At 45.3% G+C, this 21,048-nt stretch overlaps 1 protein-coding gene across 1 annotated transcript; it reads left to right on the top strand.

Annotated features, from left to right (window-relative positions):
• Window positions 1–858: 858 nt before the first annotated feature.
• On the top strand, window positions 859–20,594 carry LOC124276846 (protein FAM72A-like). Its single transcript, XM_046712498.1, has 4 exons — window positions 859–1,108; window positions 2,712–2,789; window positions 3,597–3,721; window positions 19,804–20,594. The coding sequence occupies exons 1-4, from the start codon at window positions 951–953 to the stop codon at window positions 19,884–19,886; spliced, it is 444 nt and encodes a 147-aa protein (XP_046568454.1). The 5' UTR covers window positions 859–950; the 3' UTR covers window positions 19,887–20,594.
• Window positions 20,595–21,048: the final 454 nt, after the last annotated feature.

The raw sequence follows: 21,048 nt of genomic DNA, 5'->3' as shown, positions 1-21,048 counted from the left end.
TTATCCAGAAGCAGGTCGTGGAAATAATGGGTGGTGACACTATAAATATACCTGGTAGGTTCACAGGCAGATGTGTAGAGGGATTGAAAACTTGGATAAGGATCGCGAAAATAGTTGACATTTACAAAAAACTGATAACATGTTTTGTGCGTTCATACACCAAATCTACTTTGGTAATATTTACAGTATTAATTTGGTACTTGGAGTAGCCATGCATACATTCGTGGGTGAGAATATCCAGCTGTGGCACTGAAATACTCCGCGTATATATACTTCTTTCATCAACACAGTATTGCGGCTGTCATTCATGTGTAGGTACAATCTTGTTCATTATTAAATTGTCAACCGAACCCACTTCATGTAAGAGACCGTACATAATTTCTGGCTAAGGGGGGTGATGATGATTTTAAGCGGGGGGCACCCATTTTGTTCGTGGGGGGAGGTCATTTCAAAATATTTTAAAATTATGCTTTAAAACATGGGGAGGGGGAGGGGGTCACGGATTTTCTACACGACATGCAGGGGGTCACTTACTTTGTACATACTTTTTAGGGAGAGGGGGTCATTCATATTGTACATGCTTCCCCATAAAAATCATCATTAACCCACCCACACCCACCCCCATCCCTTGATAATGAACAGTCCCTAATTTCAACTATGTAAAAGTCCATGGAGATCCTTAGCACAAGTGATCACAATAATGTTGCTACGAAACCAGTATATCCTCTTAGCGACAAGGTTGTTAGGACGAATCGCAACTCTCAAAACCATCCAATGAAAGGACCGGTTATAAATATACACTGCCATACTGACCAATGAAAACCAAGGTTGGATAATAAATACACAAACACATGTGGCCTTGTATGAGGAAGTGCCGGCGTTCAGTTGTGAGTTACATGATTGAGGCTAATTGCTCTTGAGCAGATATTTTTGTTGTAAAAGAGTGAAATATGAGCAAATCGGAGTTGCACCCAACATTCCGGGAGAAAAATGTGTACTTCCTCGACTGTATGTTTTGTGGTACCAATGTTTGTCGTCGGGGAATGAAAGCTGTCCTACTTGCCGATACTAAAACACAAATGTACTCGACAGACATTCCAGAAAAAGAGTAAGTACAATAGCCTAAATTCCATATACAGTCTGGCATTTTGTAACAACTGATGGAACAGTGTTGTCGAGTAACCATAAGCGGAAATTCGGGAGCCGAAATTCGTAAATGTTATTGCCAAGCCTCTGTCTTTGTAAATCTATGTCTGTTCTCGTTGCTCGGTACTCACCCAATATATGGTTTTGGGTATAAACTCCAGATTGATAAGTTTCTGAAATCTTAAAAACATTGTTGTGCCAGTTCTAACGATATTGTTGAAATCTTTCTATGAAAGTGGTATTTCCCCCGCTATCTTTGGATAAATCTGTCGAAAATTATAGGTATGACCCTAATAATTATATGGTATATCGATCACTACTTGAACAAAATAGACTTTTGATTTTGAACAAAATGCTGAAAACCTGGCGAGAGGATAAAATATCCTTAGTTAGTTGGTTAAAGGGAAAACCTCTCTATGATAGATCATAAATTTACACCATGTACATTAATTGCAGTTCATTCATAAATTATTTAAAACAATACCTGAACCATGTGGAACATTTCTAACCATTAATAGATGTATTATATTAGCTGAGTGCCACGAGGCGGTCCTATACTGTCAATACATGATGCTTGGTCATGTCTTGACTGTAAAGGAAGGCATCACAGTTCTCTGCTAATATACTTTCAGCCTTTGCAAAGTTTTTTTAACACCCAGTCAAAAGATAGTTCATGGTAATGTTGGCACCTGTCAAAGCTGCATTTTAAGTTCCCAAAGTTGATAATGATGGGCAATAATTTATGTACAGATTACATTATGATGTATTGAATGGTTATGGTGTCACAACTGCCTTTAGTAATAACTGGCCTGCTGATGACTATGACAATTGTATTCAATTACAGAAAAGATAAAGCATTGAAATATTTTATGAAGCTGGAATGAAAGTAAATCAGAAAAAGTCCTTGCATTTAGAAATGGTGGCCCACCTCACTTGTTTGAGAAGTGATATTTTAAGGGTGAACTTATTGAAACTGACTCATTCTAAAGACATATAGAATTTCTTCTACCCAAAACTTACACACAAGCTCAAACCTATTTTTCATAACAAGCCAGAAAGGTAGTTTTATCAGTGATGGTTTGGAGTCCGTGGGACTTCTTTAAAAACTTTCATTCCATTACTGGGCTTTGCTCCAGAAATCTGGGGAACCACCCATTGTAAAATTATTTGAATATAAACAGATTCTCTTTTGTAAACATTTCTTTAGATTGATAGAACATGATTAAATGGCCCTGGGCCCTTATTCTTGAAACGTTCGTAGCCCTAAGAATTCGTAACTTTGATAGTAGCCAGTGTGTTAAGAATGAGCTTTATAATAAGTTCGTAGGGCTACGAACGCTTCAAGAATAGCTAGCCAGGTACTGTATGAATTTAGCAGATTCTGCTACTATTGAAGGTTTAAAAGCAGAACTATGACTTTTTTGTACAGCATGTGTTTTTAGTGAGACAAGACAGATTGGCCTTCTGTTGCTTCCCTTGTTTGTCACAAGGAAGTGTGCACAGTCATATGATTAATGGTGATGGCATGAAAATCAACTATTTAAATGTGTTTATCATTTTTTTAGTGCTGTGGATCTTGTTGAAGGAGAAATATTAACCAATCACTGTGCCTGTAAAATCAACCACCTTGCATGCATTGCTTGGTAAGTATATACATTTGAAAGGTGCTTACATGACAAACAGGAAAAAAACAAAGTAACTACAATGTTAAAATTTACGCTTTTTACATAAAACCTATTTTCATTTCCATGCAAAGTTCATGAGTCCCTGTTACATTGTCAACTCATAATAATAGAATGTCATAGTCATTGCAATGTGAAATCATGAGAGTGTCGTTGGCCAAATACCTGATGTATGTGGATCAATAAGAAGCTCCAAACTTGCTCATGTTGATACATTCATTAGATACATCATTCCCTAATCGTTAATCAGAGTTAGAGTTGGTTGAAATCTTTAAGAACACTGCCTCTGTCTTGATGGATTAATTTATCACCTGTAAACATGGTAAATTGTTAAAACTGAGACAAATCTTAACTTCTCCATATCCACACAAATAAATATGTCCACTTTCTCTGAAACCTTCCATTTAGTTTACTTAGCCATTGATTATGAAAATAAACATGGTATGTTTATTTGATCTTGAACAACACATTCTATAACATAAATTATATTTTCCTCCTGTGGGGTGTCATATTGCTTTTGACCTTTAAATATTTTTCCATTTTGGAATGAAGACTTTTATTAAGGGACAGTAACTATATCCTAATCCAAATGTGACACAGTCAATGTGTTTATACCTTTCAGTTTACTACTGCTACTACACAAGGTTGGACTCCGACATCTTCTCAACATCTTCTGCTCAATATAATACTATGCTACAGTTGTGATAGAGTATAAAGATATTGTATTCAGCATGTTCAGTTCACTCACTGTCTGTCTGTTTTCTGCAGTGGCAACGAGATTGGCTACACAGTGTCACGCCCATGCAGGAAGTGTTTGATGTCCTGCAACAATGGCCACTTTTGGATGTACTTCAGCTCATGCGTCCATGCCTCACAAAGAGTAAACAAAGCAGGTGAGAACCAAAGGACCGATTATCACCTTGTGATGTCTCAAATACAGTAGAACATGGATATAACGAACTCCAAGGGACCAAGAAATTTAGTTCGCTATATTCGTTGTTCGTTATTCACATTTGACCACCATCTTGGATTGTAGACATGTAGAGACATGTATATGCTGAGGCTACAAATCTTTATTCTTGTACATTGACATAACATTAAAATTCTGAATTTATCATTCACAGACATTAGCTAGAACATGTTTAACAATCACAACAATATATAGCTTAACTGCGTTTAACAAAGTCCACAATTTTGCTCTGCACACCACGTCTTGCCGACGTCATTTTGTCAACTGCATCACAGACATCTGCAAGAGAGTCGAAGGTAGAACTATCTGAACCTTCACAAACAAGTAGATGACGTAGTGTCTCTAATGCTGCATTGGCTTCAGCAAAGGATGGCTTCGGGCGAGGTTCATCATCTTCACTGTGACAGTGGGCGTGGCAAACTGCTGGGCTACTGACATCACAATCTCGTCTTCATTAGGGCGTCAGCATTGAAAATGTTATCAGGCTTGTACTCTTCAAGATAGCCAGGCAGGTGAGTTTTCAGCCAATCATTGACGAGGTTGTATACCGCTAAGTGTCTGAGCTTACACTGAGTGAGTTCGCTAATCACGTCGTTAATTGGGTTCTTGGGGGTAGTAAATCAGTTCGCTATAGCCGTTAATTTGCTACTCATGAGTTCGTTATTCGCGTATAATTTTAATGAAATTATAAAGGACTATTGATGGGACTTTAAAATTTGTTCGCTATATCCGTTTGTACGCTATATCTGTGTTCGCTATATCCGTTTGTACGCTATATCCGTGTTCGCTATATCCGTTTGTACGCTATATCCGTGTTCGCTATATCCATGTTCTACTGTAGTAATAAATGTATTTTAATTGACCATTTTGTAACGTGTGGCATTAATATTAAAAAAAGCATGAATATCTAATTAAAACACACACACAACGTAAGTAGGTACTGATGAGATGGTTGTCAACGGGGTCCAATCAGTAGTGTGTTCACTATTAAAATTGTCTACAACTTTGTGAAAACATTTAAAGCCATGTTAGTCATAGTGAACTGAAGACATCGAACCCATGATGGAAATAATGACTGATCATGGTGAGAAGATATCACTAACATTTGTGGGTCATGCTTGGTGACATGGTTCACAGTAGTAGGGGGAATAGCGGTACGGGATCAAGTCCAACAAAAGTCTCTGCAAAGCCTTATTTCACAAATAAAGCTTTTGTTAGGCCATTAGATCTCGCACCAGTATATCTACTACTTTTGAGCCCCCGGTTAATTTCCCGCCCACACTTGGCACTACTGTGCCGCTATGCCACGTTGGCCTCGATGAAACAGTTTAATGTGAATCGCCTATGATCTCTTTGGTGTTCGTAATAGAGGCTTGCTGGGCTTTTCGTACTCCCTGTTCTATGTACTTTTTTTTCTCGTCCTCGCTGATAGCAGACTTACGAGACTTGGATCGAATCTCTTGTTTCATTTTGTTATATTTTGTGAGTTCAGAGAGGATTGAACGAAACTCCTCCTCTGAGATCTTACTGTCAGTGAGTGCCGTGGAAATACGCTCACTTACCGTGTTCAGCTTTGCTTCAGCCAGAACCCTGATTTCATCGTGTTTCAATGCCTTACGATGCAGTCTGCGGGATGCAAACTTAAGCACCAACCGTAACACCCCTGCCACCCCAGCTGTTATTTCAATGCCTAGAACTATAGGTGCAGCCAAGATGGTAGCTAACAACCCAACACCTGCCGCACCTAGTCCCATGCTGGTCGCCATAAGGGCAGTATCAGTCCCGTCCACAGCATTGAAAGCTCTATGGTACTTCTTATATAGTGCTTTCCGCGTGTCACGGTCTTGTTCTAGTTGGCGTTTTACATCACATAACTGTCTCAAGCGGAACCCGTCTACGGTTTCCAGGGTCTTCGCTACTTCCTCTACGACTGGGTATAGCCCCATCCTATAATATATATTACAAAAGATATTTTAATTGGGTTTCATTTAACCTTCGATTAATGTACTTAAAGCTGATAATACTTAGATTAACTTGCGTGTAAAAACTCGTGGTCTCAGCTCTACTTCCATTTAGGACACAAACTCCATCAAGGCTTGCTAAAGGTCTGTTTCCCGATACCTTAATAATACGACAACGTTGGTTTTCATGCCTGTCTTTCCAACGTAACCTAATATCATCTAAAAGTTTAATAAAATTCAGGGGCCAAACCCCTAGCTCTCCGAGATAGATGTCTATGATGAGTGTGAAGTTTTTCGCAACATCTCTAAAATCCTCTTGGTAATCGAGTAATTTGAGCTCTATCTTCACCTCCCCACTGGAAGCTAACATGTTGCCCGAGTGGCCTGGGATTCGTATGACTTGTACACTAGATTCCAGAATGAATGACCCTAGAATGATGCTGTTGTTCCTAATCTCGGAGTATTATTTTGTTTCAAGGAGATATAAGGTGAGGTGAGGGTTAAGTTGACTAACCAATCAGGCTCTTTAAAATCTGATAACGACACCCGCCTATACACGTTGTCTTTCAAGTGCAGGATGTATAAGGTGTCTTCCTCACCAGGCTGATCGAATCCCTCCGTGTCCCCTAGATCGTTAAGCGTGGCGTTGGGCCGATGATTGGTCATTGCTATAATACTATTACGAGATAGTTTCCAATTGTTTTTGTGATAATTTCTCAGGAATGCACTTCACCCCCATGAAGTGTATGTTGTCGGGTAGGAAGATCTTGGTGAGTGATATCGTGTCTTCCACGGTCACGGTGACCCCCTGCAGACTGGTGTTGGAGTCGACACCCACCCGCACGTAAACAGTGCAAACGTGATACTGGTGTCGTTTCCCCCACTGGAGTTTGATCCCCTTCACGATTTCGACATCATCCCGCCGATGGTTCCCTAGGTAGACTTGGATGACCAGCGTTGAGTTCACTGGTAGACTCTCCAGGATGTTGACCACGCCTTCGAATTCAGACACCAACTGCAATACCACGTTTTGCATCCCGGGCTTGCTAGATAGCATGTGCGCTGCCATACTGGCAAGTGGACTGATGATTACACTCACGTCTCTGCGTCGGACGTAAGCCACGAGCAGGGTTCCGTTGTTCACGCGACTTTGTTTAGGTAGTTGTCTTTGTTCTCCGTGAACACGAGGGGAGCCGAGCCTAATGTTGAGAAACCAGTCGACTTTAGCGGGCAACAACACCCACTTGTCGTCGTCGGTTAAGACGAGGGAATACTGCTTATTTTTGGTGATGGCCGTCACGTTGCTCTAAACATCGTCTAAGTCGAACAGTTTGCCCTCGAACGATGGGTATATTATCCATTCATCACCGGTGTTGACTAGGGTGTACCGAGTGTTGACGGCCGCTCTTGAGGTATCTACTATATCACTTAGGTTGCTAGTACCACCGATGGAGGGGACTTCAACGCGTTTGTAAATGTTGTTTTCAGTTGCAAGACGTACAATTTACCATCTACTCCGGGGTCGTCGAATCCGCGTATGTCCCCGAGGTCGGAGATCCCCGCATTGGCACATTTTTTCACCTTCATTCCGGGGCCTTGTGCGCTGGTCATTTTATGTGCAGCGTTATGCTGAGGTACCCTATATTCACAGGATTATGATTTATATCTAACACCGATATTATCAGCTCAGGGATGTTGCCCCGAAGTTAACCTCTTATACTGCTGCGGTGAAAAACGACTTTGTTCTGCCATCGTTGTATTTCTCCGTTTTCACCGGTACGGCTCTCAGTATCGTGGAAGGGTGACCCCCTTGAATGTTGTCCGTTGTGCTCAGCTGGCCAAGGTGAATGCACAGCTACCGGTACGGTACTAGGTCGGGTAACTTCGTGCCTGTGACGGTAGTTGTGGGTTTTATCTCGTCCGGTGGCATACCTAGTGTCCTAGCCAATGGCCGACCGAGCCTCAAGGAGTTTCTTCCGTTGTTGATTAACACCACTGTGCCGTTTGACTCGTTCATCTTGAGTTCGGCTCCCAGGGGTTTGAAGACCTCGTCGCTTAGCGAGCACACGCTGTAGTAGCCGTCAGTTATCTGATTGCGGGTGCCACTGACGAACAGCTTGTTGTTGTTGACGTTGATGTTAGTCCATCGCGGTAGGTAGGTGATATCGCAGAGTGCGATTTCGAGTTGACCCGACGTGTTATCGATCGCATGTATCAGCTGAACGGCCTCGCCGCTCGTTATTCCTGGAAGTGTTATGTACATGTTAGAGTATATATACTCATTATATAATACTTTTAAAATGTACTCCCTGGAGTGTTTTACCCTAAACTGGACATAGATTTCCCACACAAGATCGTGGTCGCTGATGGGCTGTATTTCGACGCCCAGTTCATAGATGTGTTCGATCGGTATAGGTTTTCGGTGACTAACGCCAAGGTAGTTCATGCTTGGTTCAAGAATCCGATGCAGTTCTGGCAGAATCAACTCAACTTCGCTGTGTGGTGCGCTACAACGGGGTGTGGTGTGACATTGACCGACACTCGGCGTGGACCGCTGAGTCAGTCTGTGTTCACGTTCCACGTGTACTACCTGATCAGACGTATCCTCAATGAGATGAGCGCCCCGCTCCCACAGGACAAAGCATGGAACGCAGTAAATAACCAGTACGATAGACAGGCCTACGAACGTATTTGCAACGAATTCGAACTAAACCCGAAGGCGGATTGGCGTTTGCTGGGACTGAACCACGGGTTGGGTATCCCCATCGTTCACAACATGCCCCTCGTGGATGCCAGCGAAAAGATGAAAGAATGGGGTTACAAGTCGTATCATCACCTCACAACAAACGAGTGGGATGACCGTTACATGGCTTTCGACAACAGCAAGGATTACCGAGTCTGGAGGTTCGAGCAGGGGGCAGCAGATGACTGGAAAAAGTTCATGTTGGACCCGTCGAGAGGGTTTACTCGTGCCGGTGTAATCAGATTGAACGACTCGATTCGAACGTAGGTGTGGGCGCAGTTGGGTGCGCAGACGCAAACGCGATCCAACATCCTCGGTAAGGGGACTGCTTACGACGCTCAGAAACAGTTCGTTGTTAACGTTGAGGATGCTATCAATGCTCCAGTTGATCTCCCGAGTGCCATCAAACGCTACCAAGACGTGTTGGAATACGCCAGGTCGAAAGTCGACTACGTCTTCGACGTGGGACTATACATGGCTCCGGGCGATATGCAACTGAGAGTAAAAAAAGTGGTGGGCTACAACAACGAAATAGTTATAGCCACGGCGGGCCAAAAGTTGAGCGTCAACCCCGATGTTAACACCCCCCACGTCCCACCACCCATGACCGGTGAAACGGGTATAGTGGCGCCACCCCCGGAGTCCAGGGCTCAACCAACACCCCCACAGCCCCAACAGCAGGCGTCCAATCAGCAGCACATCGATCGTAAAACAGCCCTGGTGGTTGGTGGGGTCGCGGCCGGTTTGGAACTCATTTGGTTCAAAATTCCTTAGCCGCTACGTACACCAGACCTGCAACGGCGACGATGGCTGCCCACAGGTTCTGCCTAAGCCACGTGGCAGTTTTAGCCAGAGCGCTCAGCAGCCACGAGACGATGCTACCCAGGATGCCGGGTAGGGCTTCGGCGGCCTTACCAGCCAGTTTAGCCAGGGCCTCCCCGAGATTTTTTATCCAGTCTCTGACGCCACCACCACTTGGGGGTGTTGGTGTTGGTGGACCACTGCCGCCGGCAGGCGTCAATGACACCACCAGGGTTGATATGATGAAGCCCAATGCAGTCAGAATGCTGGCGATGGTGATCCCCTGCTCTCGGAAGAGGATTCGGATCCTGTTGGCCAAGGTGGTGTTTTCATTTAGGACTCGATCAATGGTTTCCCGCACGCGGCTGATCTGGGATCGGAGGGCTTCCCGGTTAGAGGAAGCGGATTCCAACCGAGTCCGTCTCTCGTCTTCCAAGTTTTTTATTCTCTCCTCGATACGCCGTTTCATATCACCGTCCGATTCGGCGAGTTTTATTTTCTCGCGAGCGATGTGCTTATCGACTTCGTTCAGTTTCCCCATGTTGTTCACGAGTTCTCCGCGTACATGTTTCAAGTCTTCGTCTAGACCGTACAGTTCCCTCAGGGGAAATTCGAGACCCGGCAAGGGGTTGGCATGGTACGTGGCCAATATTTTGTCAAGACTGTCTGATGTTTCTTTAGCACGTTGGGGTATGTCCCCGGTATTACTGAGTTCGGGCCTGGCTGCTTGCAGATCTTGGATGACCTTCGGGGGGATGCTTAGGCCGTGCGCCACCGTAATCTATGAAGCCTAGTTCATCACGGATCAGTTGACTCCCACCAGGGCGACTGGTGAGTGTTGACAAAGCACCCGAAATTATCCCACATATCATCCATAGGGATGTACTCATGGCCGCCTTCAGCCATTATTTAATATTAAACTTTTATATTTTATTTATATAACAATGTATGGTAGGAAACTAGATCCTTTCCGAAAGATCAAGAGAGCCTCTAGGCGTCAGAGCCGTGCGCCAGTCGGTGACCATCACCAACAACCCCAGCAAGATAGACCAGAACCAAACGCTGCTGGTTAGATTTCCAAACCTGGGCCAGAATGACCTTATCGTACCAGGCACGGTTGGACTGACGTTCAACCTCACGCTGACCTCCGACAACGATAAACGCGAGCTAGTGCGGAACGTAGGTCGAGCCATCATCAAGAAAACCACCATCAAGATCAGCGGTAACGAGGTGCTGAGCATCGACGACAGTGACATGTTTCACTGCTACGGGGACCTCTGGAAAAAGCGAGGGAGAACGCAGCGCCAATGGCGTGTACCAGGGCATCAACAAATCGACCCGGTCGTCGTGTGGGATACAGCTTCACGCAAGACCAGTTAGACAAGATCACAGACGGTGAAAAGGCCATCGCCAAAGCGATGCGGGAACAGGTTCTGCGTGCGCATTTCGACTTCGAAGTTGCTCACGGAACACGCACCGTTTTACCAGGCGCTCTGGGTGATAGGCTTGAATACGAAGCTCACGTTTAACGACTACAGCAAAGTAGTGCGTCGCCCGAACGGTGATGAGGCCAGTTATACCGTCGACAACATCTCTCTGGAGTTCGACATGGTCACTAGCCCGAGCTGGCCAGGCAGGTTCAAACCAGTACTCGGGAAGGTGGCCATCCTGTACGATCGCATACTGAGGCATAGATCAGTCGTCGCGGGATAAAAGCGACACTGTGTGGAATATCAGCCTGTCGTGCGGGCCGATGAAAGGATCCTACGTCCCCGTGGAGGATTACGAGCCGTTCGAAGGGACAGTGAGAAGTTTTTCAACCCCGAGATTGAAAAGGTTGAAGTGACCATCCAGGGTGCCCAACCAGCTGTTCAGTCATGGTATGAGGGCATACCAGCAGTGGGATGAGATAAAAAAGCTACCGGCCATTAAACAACACCCATACATAACCAAAGACCTGGACCTATCCTCCGTGCAGATCGGTGAATACCTGACCACCAAGTACGCGCTATGGTTAGACATGCGATCCACGGAAGACTATAAACTGCACGGCAGCGGTCGCCGCATTGATAATGGCAGCGAGGGGATTACAATCCAGATTACCAAGAAGGCTCAACCCGCGGGCAAATTGAAATTATATCTGTACGTTATTATGGACGCGCAATATAGACAATGGGAGATTCGTGCAAGCCATCTACTGATGGCGGCAAGCCATCTAATGGGTGCAGGCCACTGCCTGCTGATTTGCCCCGCGACCAACACTGTGCCATAGTGTGCGGGCAGACTGGTTGTGGGAAGACCGATTTTGTGCTGGATATGTTGGAGGGGTACTACCGGGATGTGTTCGACAACATCGTTATCATGTGCCCTACTCCACAGATACAGACCTTGGGTGATCGACCGGGGACACCGCCTGCAGGACTGGTTGAAAGCTTATCACAGGAAATTTAAAGGGGAGTCGACGCTGTTCATACTGGACGACTGCAGCGTTAATCGTGAGATAACAAAAAAGAGAGACATGCTATCGTACCTGGCCTTCTCCGGCCGGCACGCAAAGCACAGCGTCTGGGTACTAACGCAGAAGTTCAACTCGGTGTTGAAAGATCTCAGGGAGCAGACACGATGGGTGGCCTTGTTCCATTGTAAGGACAGGGATTCGTTCGAGGAGTGTTTGAGAGAGAACGATGTGATGAGCAAACATGATAGGGAACGTGTGAAGAAACAGCTCGCTGAAACTAAACATGCTAAGCTCGTGCTCAAGACCCACCAACCCGTGGCCTATAGGGTGTTTTAGCTTAGCAATGCTAAGTAAATGCTCAGCAAAGCTAAGCAATGGTTGTTTTTTAAGTGCTAGCCGTGTGCAACTTAACCTTCATTTCGCTGTGTTTAGCCTGCATCGGGTATTTTATTATTAAAACTAAAACTTACTTATTACATTATAAGATGGAGTGTGATGAATTGCTAGAACAACTGTTGGTGCCAGGGGATGATGATAAGCGAGAGAGACTGGTGGCGCTGGTTGTTGGTGGAAAGGCCAAACATTACTTTGGGGACTACACTCCCGATAAAATTCACAAAATGTCAGCCGAAGAAATCGATAAGCTGTACACTAGATACGAGGCTAGACTCGGGGGCCGAGATGACGAAAACTATAGGATCGGCTATGACCCAGATATACACTGGTATAGCGTCGTACTTCCTTCCCATTCCCCAAGAACGCCGACTTTACCTGTGGGAAGACCTCGAGAAAGACCCTTTTATTGAACACGCCTTGAGCTCTATCAGCTGCGTGCTGTACCACAAATACGGTATGTTTTTAGCCCCGGTGACGGCGGCGATTATCACGGCAAAGCATTGCCAATTTAAGGAGGGAAAAAATAATAATAATAGTATACAAGATGGATGCTGCCCAAGAAATGACACCTCCGGAGTTGGGGGAGACCCCTTCAGAGGAGACCCCACCCCAACCCCCCCTACAGTCACCAGGCAGAAGAACCCTAAGAGAGTAGCTCCCGGTAAAAAAAGGTGGTGTAACCAACATAAAAGTATCAGGTGGAAACCGGCTCCACTCTTGTTGATTGCAGGCTTAACTGCTGTCGTCGGCTATCTCATGGTTATATAACAAACAACCCCAGGGAGGAACCCCCACAATTAGAGGTCAACCCACATATCATGTTATAAATATATATTTTTATATAATATACATAATGTCTGAGGGGAAAACGTTTGTCAACGACGATACCACGCCCACCGCGGTCGCCAGTTCAGCCGTAGAGGGTGCGCTAGGTTGACCAAAATGGTGCTTAAACAACCGACTATCAAGCTAGATTTCAACCTGCAGGATATGGGTATGCTCATAATGAACCTTGGTATGGCGATGGCCACCAAGGACATCCTAGTGAAACAAGGCATCCCACCGGATAATATTTTGAAGTAAATGTAACTATATATAGGATGGCTACACGATCGCCATGATATCGGCGGGCGTTAGTAAACGCCCTGGCATTTTTCGGGAGTAATTTCCTCTTCTCGAAACCACGGAGTCACACGCGGCTGAGATTCAGGCAGAGAGGAAGTGCCATGACTTCAGCGGTTGAGCAATTACAAGCAGCTTAATCCGAAAGCACGCGAAGAGACGCGGTCCAGAGGATCGATTACATTAACGAACAACTCAGGCGTGAAAACCATGCCGCTAAAACATTCCACGCATGTCGACGACGCCTTGGAGAGAATACTACCTACTAACAGGTAAACAGCTTGAACCACTACCTCCTAAGCCAACACTCGCTCAGTACTACACACCATCCCCGAGGCAAAAGGACCGGGAATTGATCTTTATCGCTCTGGGTCTAGCAGCGACTGCGTTTGTTGCAAAACAATTAGACTAAGTACTCATATAAGTATACCAAAGATGAGACCTGCCCCGTACCGATGCCAGTACATACTGAGGGGGAAGCCTGAGACCTGCGGTAGGAAATGTAGGATGGAGGGGTATTGTTGTTTTGATAGAAAATGTTTTGTGAACTACACGTGTTCAGTGTGCGGTATTGGAGTGAGATGCCACTACCGTTTATGTAAAGCCCACGGGGCAAACGTAGTCAGGCACCATCTTATCTGAGAAGAAAAAGGCCTACATAAACGAATGTATGCGCCTCCTTAGCATGGAGGTGTAGTGACCCAATTAGAGCCTGTGTACACATAGGTATAACAATGTTTGTGGAAATTGAGCCCAGGGAAAATTGCCTGAGAAGCTGGCAGATGGATGTGGGGGGAAGTATAGATATCAGTGTCCTCAAACCCATGATTGTCAGCAAACTCTATAAGGGGTGCTCATTTACAATCATGGTGAAAGTAGGGTTTGATGTACCGTGGGCTGCTGAGCACACTTGGAATTACTTTGATAGTGGACGAGTAGATGTGCATGGGGATATAGATATACTTGTTGGCGACTCGTTGGAAGTAATACAAAACACCCTACTATGCTGCACATGTTCCGGGTGGGTCGAGGGTATAATCGATAAGGCCTATCTAGATATTTACTAAAGCGCCTCACTATTTCTTATCAAGGTTGTAGGAGTTACCTCCCTTGCCGGCGGCCCAATTAGAGATTGTATACGCTTTGGTATAACAATGTCTACTACTCGCGAGCTCAAGCAGATCGCCAGACAGCGTGGTGTAAATGGTTATTCTCGAATGGCCAAACCAGCATTGTTGAGATTACATACAAGCCCCTCCCACGGTAAAACAATTAAAAGTCCAAGGAAAAGAGCTTGGGTTCACGGGTTATTCCCACCTGGGGAGAGCCGGGTTAGTCGCATTGTTATCACATGACCCCGTAGCAAAACCTCCCACTGTAAAACAATTAAAAGCCGAGGTACGCAATTTGGGGTTAGGCGGATATTCCCGTATGAGGAAACCACAGCTTGTAGAACTATTACGGCAGAATAGATCTATTGACCTACAGTTCATACCCACTGAGCGCGCTGTAGGTAACTATTTGAGAGGCTGGCCCATGCATGTTGATAGGAACATAGACATCACAGATATCATGTCTGATAGGATACATAAACCAGGAACAAACAATCTGGGAAGTATAAAGTTTCAGATCACAGTGAAAATGTCACTCGATAAGCAGGGAAATGGGGTCACTGAGCATGCGCTCAGCCTTACTTCGAGGCAGACAAGAGGTCGATTACGGATACAGAGACCATAGACACATCAATCGATACCAGTTTTCAGCAGATACGAGAATACCTAGAACGCTACACACTCATGGGGTCCGGGTGGGTCGTTGATAAAATCGATAATGTCTATCTAGACATAGCTAACTACGTGCCGTTCAGAGGTGGGTCATACCTAGACTTGCCCCCTACTATAAGAAAAACAGGCCATGGTCAACGCCAAGAATAGAGGAGACGATTGCCTGATGGTAGCTATCAGGTCAGCCTTGTTTCCAGCTGACACTAATTCGAACAGGCTTTCTAGCTATCCCCAAGACGATGGGCTCAACTGGGATGGTATGGATAAACCCACCCCCATATCTCAGATCACTAAAATAGAAAAACAGAATAATCTAGCTTATAACGCGTCTTTAGGGCACGAAGGCAACACAACAATAGTACACAGGGTCAGTCCATTGGGGAAACCCCAACTGTTGGGTCGCCGGCGTGGTCAATATATTCATGATCCAGCAAGGTGAAAAGTATCACTACACGTGGATAAAACATCTCAGTAGGCTGCTGTTGCGACCAGTCGAAATAACGATGGGGAAAAAACACTTTTGCATAACGATGCCTACATGGCTTCACACGAGCTGATTTATTAGAATCCCACCGGGAGGATTGCCAAGGTGTGGGGCAGAAGGCCATACGAGCTGACATGCCCAAGGAAGGTGACAATATCCTAAAATTCGGCAACCACAAGAACCAAATGTCTGTGCCTTATATCATCTACGCCGACTTTGAAGCCTTGGTCAAACCCGTTGAGGCTGTTGGGGGTATCCCCAATGCTCTACCCACAGGCGAGAGCTTCACACACAAAACACAGGAGCATGAGGCCTGTGGGTTTGGATACGTGGTCGTCCGATGTGATGGGGAAACGTAAGCTCCTGTAGTGTATAGGGGTCCCGACGCGGCTGAAAAGTTTCTAAAGTGTTTGCAGGAGGAAGAGAAAAGTATTAGGAATGCACTGTATACAGTCGCTCCCATGCGTATGACCCAAGCCGACAGGCTAGCTCACGGCTGCAGCACTCAATGCCACGTGTGTGATTCACCACTGAATGGTGATTTGGTGAGAGATCACTGCCACGTCACTGGTAAGTATAGAGGCGCCGCTCACAAGGCATGCAACCTCAAGCTTAGAATCACCCCCAAGACAATAAACATACCCGTGGTCTTCCACAACTTGAGAGGGTACGATTCTCATTTAATCATGCAGGCCATCGCGAAAATCGACGGCAACCTGACGTGCATCCCCAACAACATGGAGAGATACATCTCTTTCAGCTTGAATGGTCTGAGGTTCATCGACTCGGTTCAGTTCCTCCTGTCATCACTCGACAGTCTGGTCAAGGCCAACGATACCTTCCTGATCACTGATAGATATACCGACGCCGAGACTCGACCCCTGCTGATGAGGAAGGGCGTGTACCCCTACGAGTACATGGATGGTTGGGCCAAGTTCGCCGAGACTCGACTACCCCCCATCAGAGAATTTTACAGCAACCTGACCGACTCGGCAATCACCCGAGACGATTACTCGCATGCTATTAACGTATGGAATAAACTGGGCTGTAAGAATCTGGGAGACTATCACGACCTGTACTTGAGGACAGATGTACTGCTGTTAGCCGACGTGTTTGAGACGTTTAGGCGGACGTGTTTTAAGCAGTATCAACTCGACCCCAAGATGGTACTACACCAGCCCAGGTCTGTCGTGGGATGCATTGTTGAAAAGACCGGAGTTAAGTTGGAATTGCTCACCGATTACATCTGCACCTATTCATTGAGAAAGGCTTGCAGGTGGGATTTCCATGGCAACCAAACGATACGCCGAAAAGCAAATAATCAATAATGTGAAAGGCTACAACCCGAGCAAGCCAACCAATCATATTCTCTACCTCGACGCTAACAACCTGTAACGGCTGGGCCATGAGCCAGTATCTACCCCACAGGGGATTCGAATGGGCATCGCGACGCAGGTCGATGTTATGAGCATCGCACCAGATTCGAACAAAGGTTATATCCTCGAGGTGGACTTAGAATACCCCAAGGAATTACACACATCACACAACAGCTACCCCCTAGCTCCCGAACGTATGAGGGTTAACCCAGACTGGATGTCTGAGTACCAACATAACTTGTTAGGTGGGCAGGTGGCAGACGTTGAAAAACTCGTGCCCAACTTAATGAATAAGACCAAGTACATCGTTCACTATCGCAACCTACAGCTGTACCTGTCGTTGGGTATGAGGCTGACCAAAATACACAGGGTGCTCGTGTTCAACCAGAGCCCCTGGATGGAGCCATACATCAGAATGAATACAGACCTCCGAAGCTTGCCACCAGTGACTTTGAGAAAAATCTCTACAAGCTCATGAACAACTCGGTGTTTGGTAAGACTATAGAGAACCTGAGGAAACGCGTGACTGTGAAGCTGGTTCGGTCGAATGAGGAAGACAAGCTCAGGAGACTGATAGCCAGTCCGGCATTCAACCGTAGCAAAATATTCACCGACGACCTGGTTGCCCTACACATGAATAAAAGCCACATCAAATTCAATCGTCCTGTTTACGTGGGGATGAGCATCCTCGATTTATCCAAACACCTGATGTACGACTTTTACTACAACGAACTGAAGAAACAGTAAGGCGACAGGTGTGAAGTGCTGTACACTGACACGGATTCCCTGCTGTTGGAGATTCCAACCGAGGACGTGTACGAGGACTTAAAAAAACGCCTTGATTTGTACGACACCAGTGACTACCCAAGGACCATGCCATACACAGCACGGTAAATAAAAAGGTCCTAGGTAAGATGAAGGACGAGTGTGCTGGCACGCCCATAGCCGAGTACATAGGTTTGAGGCTTAAGATGTACTCCATCCTGAAGGCCGACAATGGTGAGATCCGGAAGGCGAAGGGTGTTAAGAAGTACGTGGTGAAACAACACATCAAACACGCCAGATTCAAAGGAAGCCCTGTTCAAGACCCGTACCTTCAGGCATAAAATGAACACGCTTAGAAGTGATGGGCATAGGATATACGGACTGACTATAAACAAGACGCCCCTGTCGCCGATGGACACTAAACGTTGGATAGCTATTGATCGGATAAACACGTACGCGTACGGGCATGAGAAAATTGAACCAAGAACATAGGTGTATATGTAATTACCATACCCTGTCGGGGTGACATGTCACGGAACCAGAGAAAGTTTGAGGCTATTTACTACAGCCCGCGTGGGTACTGGAAAGGAGTTAGCGCCGTACATAAGCTAGCTAAAATGGCGCGAGTACCCCCGGAGGAGTCCAAAGCGTGGCTTGAAAAACAAGCCCTGTGGCAGATCTATTTACCGGCACCACGCTACGTGCCTTGAAGGAAGTTTGGTATTAACATACCCAATAGCGTTCACCAGGCCGACCTCCTGTTCCTACCCCACGATAAGAGGTACAAGTATGCCTTAACTGTCATGGACGTGGCCAGTCGCTACAAGGAAGCCGAACCCTTGACCACGAAAGACTCGGCCCAGGTAGCCCGAGGATTCGAACGCATATACAAGCGCAGTCCGCTGACGTGGCCAACAGAGCTGCAAGTTGACCCCGGGCGGGAGTTCATGAGTGCCGTGTCACACCTGCTGGATAAACACGATACCAAGGTCAGGCGTAGCACGGCCAGAGCCCATCGCAGCCAAGCCATAGTTGAGAGATTCAATAGGACTTTGGCTGAGCGCTTATTCGGGCATCAGTATGCGAGAGAGATGGCCAACCTGGGAAAACGATCGACTGAATGGGTAGCGCGGCTGCCTCAGGTGGTATCGGCCATAAACCATGAAATCACCCGGCTCACCGGCAAGAAACCAGCCGACGCTATCAAACTAAAATCAATAGTAGCAGAGTCGGCTGCCCCACTGCGTGGGAAGGAGAAACAGATACCAGATAGGGCCCTAGTGAGGTACCTATACCAGCCGGGGGAACACGAGGTTGATAGCCGTAAGCGAGCCACCGATCCGATATGGTCAGTCAAAACTTACAACATAGATAAAGTGGGCATCAAAGCAGACGAGCCGAACTTGTACTACTTGAGAGATGGGCCAGGTAGAGGGTTCGCTAGAGAGGAATTATTGATCGTACCGTACGGTACAATGTTACCTCCTGCCAACGTGGCATAGTGCCGTAGTTAACAAAACAGCGTGGCATAGTGGCACAGTACAACGTGTGGGCGGGAAGTTAACCGGGGGCTCAAAAGTAGTAGATATACTGGTGCGAGATCTAATGGCCTAACAAAAGCTTTATTTGTGAAATAAGGCTTTGCAGAGGCTTTTGTTGGACTTGATCCCGTACCGCTATTCCCCCTACTACTTTCACTGCAATCCATCATCCACATATGTCATGGAAGTTGCTCCCTATGTCAACCATTGGTTTGTCTTGCCTAGATATCTACAAGTTTCGGTCATATAGATCAAGTACTGTCAAAGCAAAGTATCAAACTTACTTTTTATTTGTCAGATTTCCTAAGGATTTGATACATTTTCAATTGAGGACTTTATATCTTAACTTTAAAAATAACTACCAAAAACATCCTTGATGGCTTGCTTTCAGTTTGTAACATGACAAAAACAATTCATCTCATCATACATTGTTGGCTCTTGCTGGTGCAATCATTCCTCTTCACACTTCCTGTTTGAGTGATACCAGGAAGATGATAGAGAATGACCTGCCGTGACTGTTGATCCCTCTATACTGTGTTAATCTGTATTAACCAAGATATTCTTCTACTTGTAGGTGAAGAGTTACTTCTGTGGGGTGATCTACCCTGTGTTGAAGAAGACTTGAGTGTTATATTTGAAACTGAATGTTTTCGATGAATTCGAACTGACGGACAAACAACCAGCGATGTGTTTTCAACTGCCATGTCTCAATGGGCTTTCAGTTCATCTTCCATCAACCCAGGATTGTCATACAGTGACTCATCAATATGACAACACAAATCCCAGAATACAGTATTATACTACTGATCCTGTTGGCTGTTATCTGTGGAAAAGAGATTCAGGTTTCAACATGACGGCAAAATTCAGCACCTATTGCATTGCATGCAAAGAGAAAGTTTGGATGCAGACTGTGTGTCCAAATAGCATGTGACATATGTTTTTATGACTTATTTTATACAGTGGAGTTGGTTTTTGAAATGGCACTTACCTCCAGTGACTGATGTTGTTATTAATATGGTCATGATGTTGATAGTTGACATTCATACAACGTTGTTGAAGATTTGTTTGGTAGATACAGTATATACATGGTCATTGATGTATTGAGCTGACTCTTTACTACAGAGACTGTTATATCCTCCAGGTGAGGCCAATGAAAATGTATTGGAGTCTGTTCATCCTGTACATGCTGTATGTGTATGTTGTGAGGATTCCCTGTATATATTACTGGCCACGTTTCATCTGTTGCTTACCAACAACCAGTACACAAAACTGTGATCATAGTGTCAAACTTTATTGCAATTTATTTATTTTGTTATTTACATTGTTATCACAACATGGTAAACAAAATAAAATTGTTAACAAGCATATTGTTTTCATTATTTTTCTTCCAATGATAACATTTCAAGTTTACAATGACACTGTTTGGTTGGTTTACAGCTGGGTCAGTAGAGGTGCAAGATGGGAAATGGTCAAAGGGGCACAGAATTGGGTTGTCCTAGATTTTGTCAATGTGAAATGTCGCATGTATTGGTTTGATGAGAAGAGGTTGCATAAGTTAAACTGCATTTTATCTTATTTAGCAGTCAGTAGTTTATGATGACTAGGTTACCTATTTCAACTGATTTTACCTGCAGATATTCAGATATAGTTCCAAGTGATGCCTCAGGGAATGTGATGTCAGTAGTAGAATTTACATTTCCTTAGTGGCATTTAGAAGCTGGTATGATGAAGTGGAACACTTTTTATGGACAGACAACTTCTTTGTTGCAGTAGTAGTCTACACCGAAACGTCGCAACTACTACTGCAACAAAGAAGTTT

Source organism: Haliotis rubra, unplaced genomic scaffold, assembly GCF_003918875.1.
Source record: "Haliotis rubra isolate DU_JTF1 unplaced genomic scaffold, ASM391887v1 Scf214, whole genome shotgun sequence".
Taxonomy (NCBI): Eukaryota; Metazoa; Mollusca; class Gastropoda; order Lepetellida; family Haliotidae; genus Haliotis; species Haliotis rubra.
This window is presented reverse-complemented; position numbering and strand designations above follow the sequence as displayed.

Coding starts and splice junctions, on each gene's coding strand:
- LOC124276846 (XM_046712498.1), top strand. CDS start 951: ATGAGCAAATCGGAGTTGCACCCAACATTCCGGGAGAAAAATGTGTAC. Junction 1,109..2,711: donor ACAGACATTCCAGAAAAAGA/GTAAGTACAATA, acceptor TCATTTTTTTAG/TGCTGTGGATCTTGTTGAAG. Junction 2,790..3,596: donor CACCTTGCATGCATTGCTTG/GTAAGTATATAC, acceptor TGTTTTCTGCAG/TGGCAACGAGATTGGCTACA.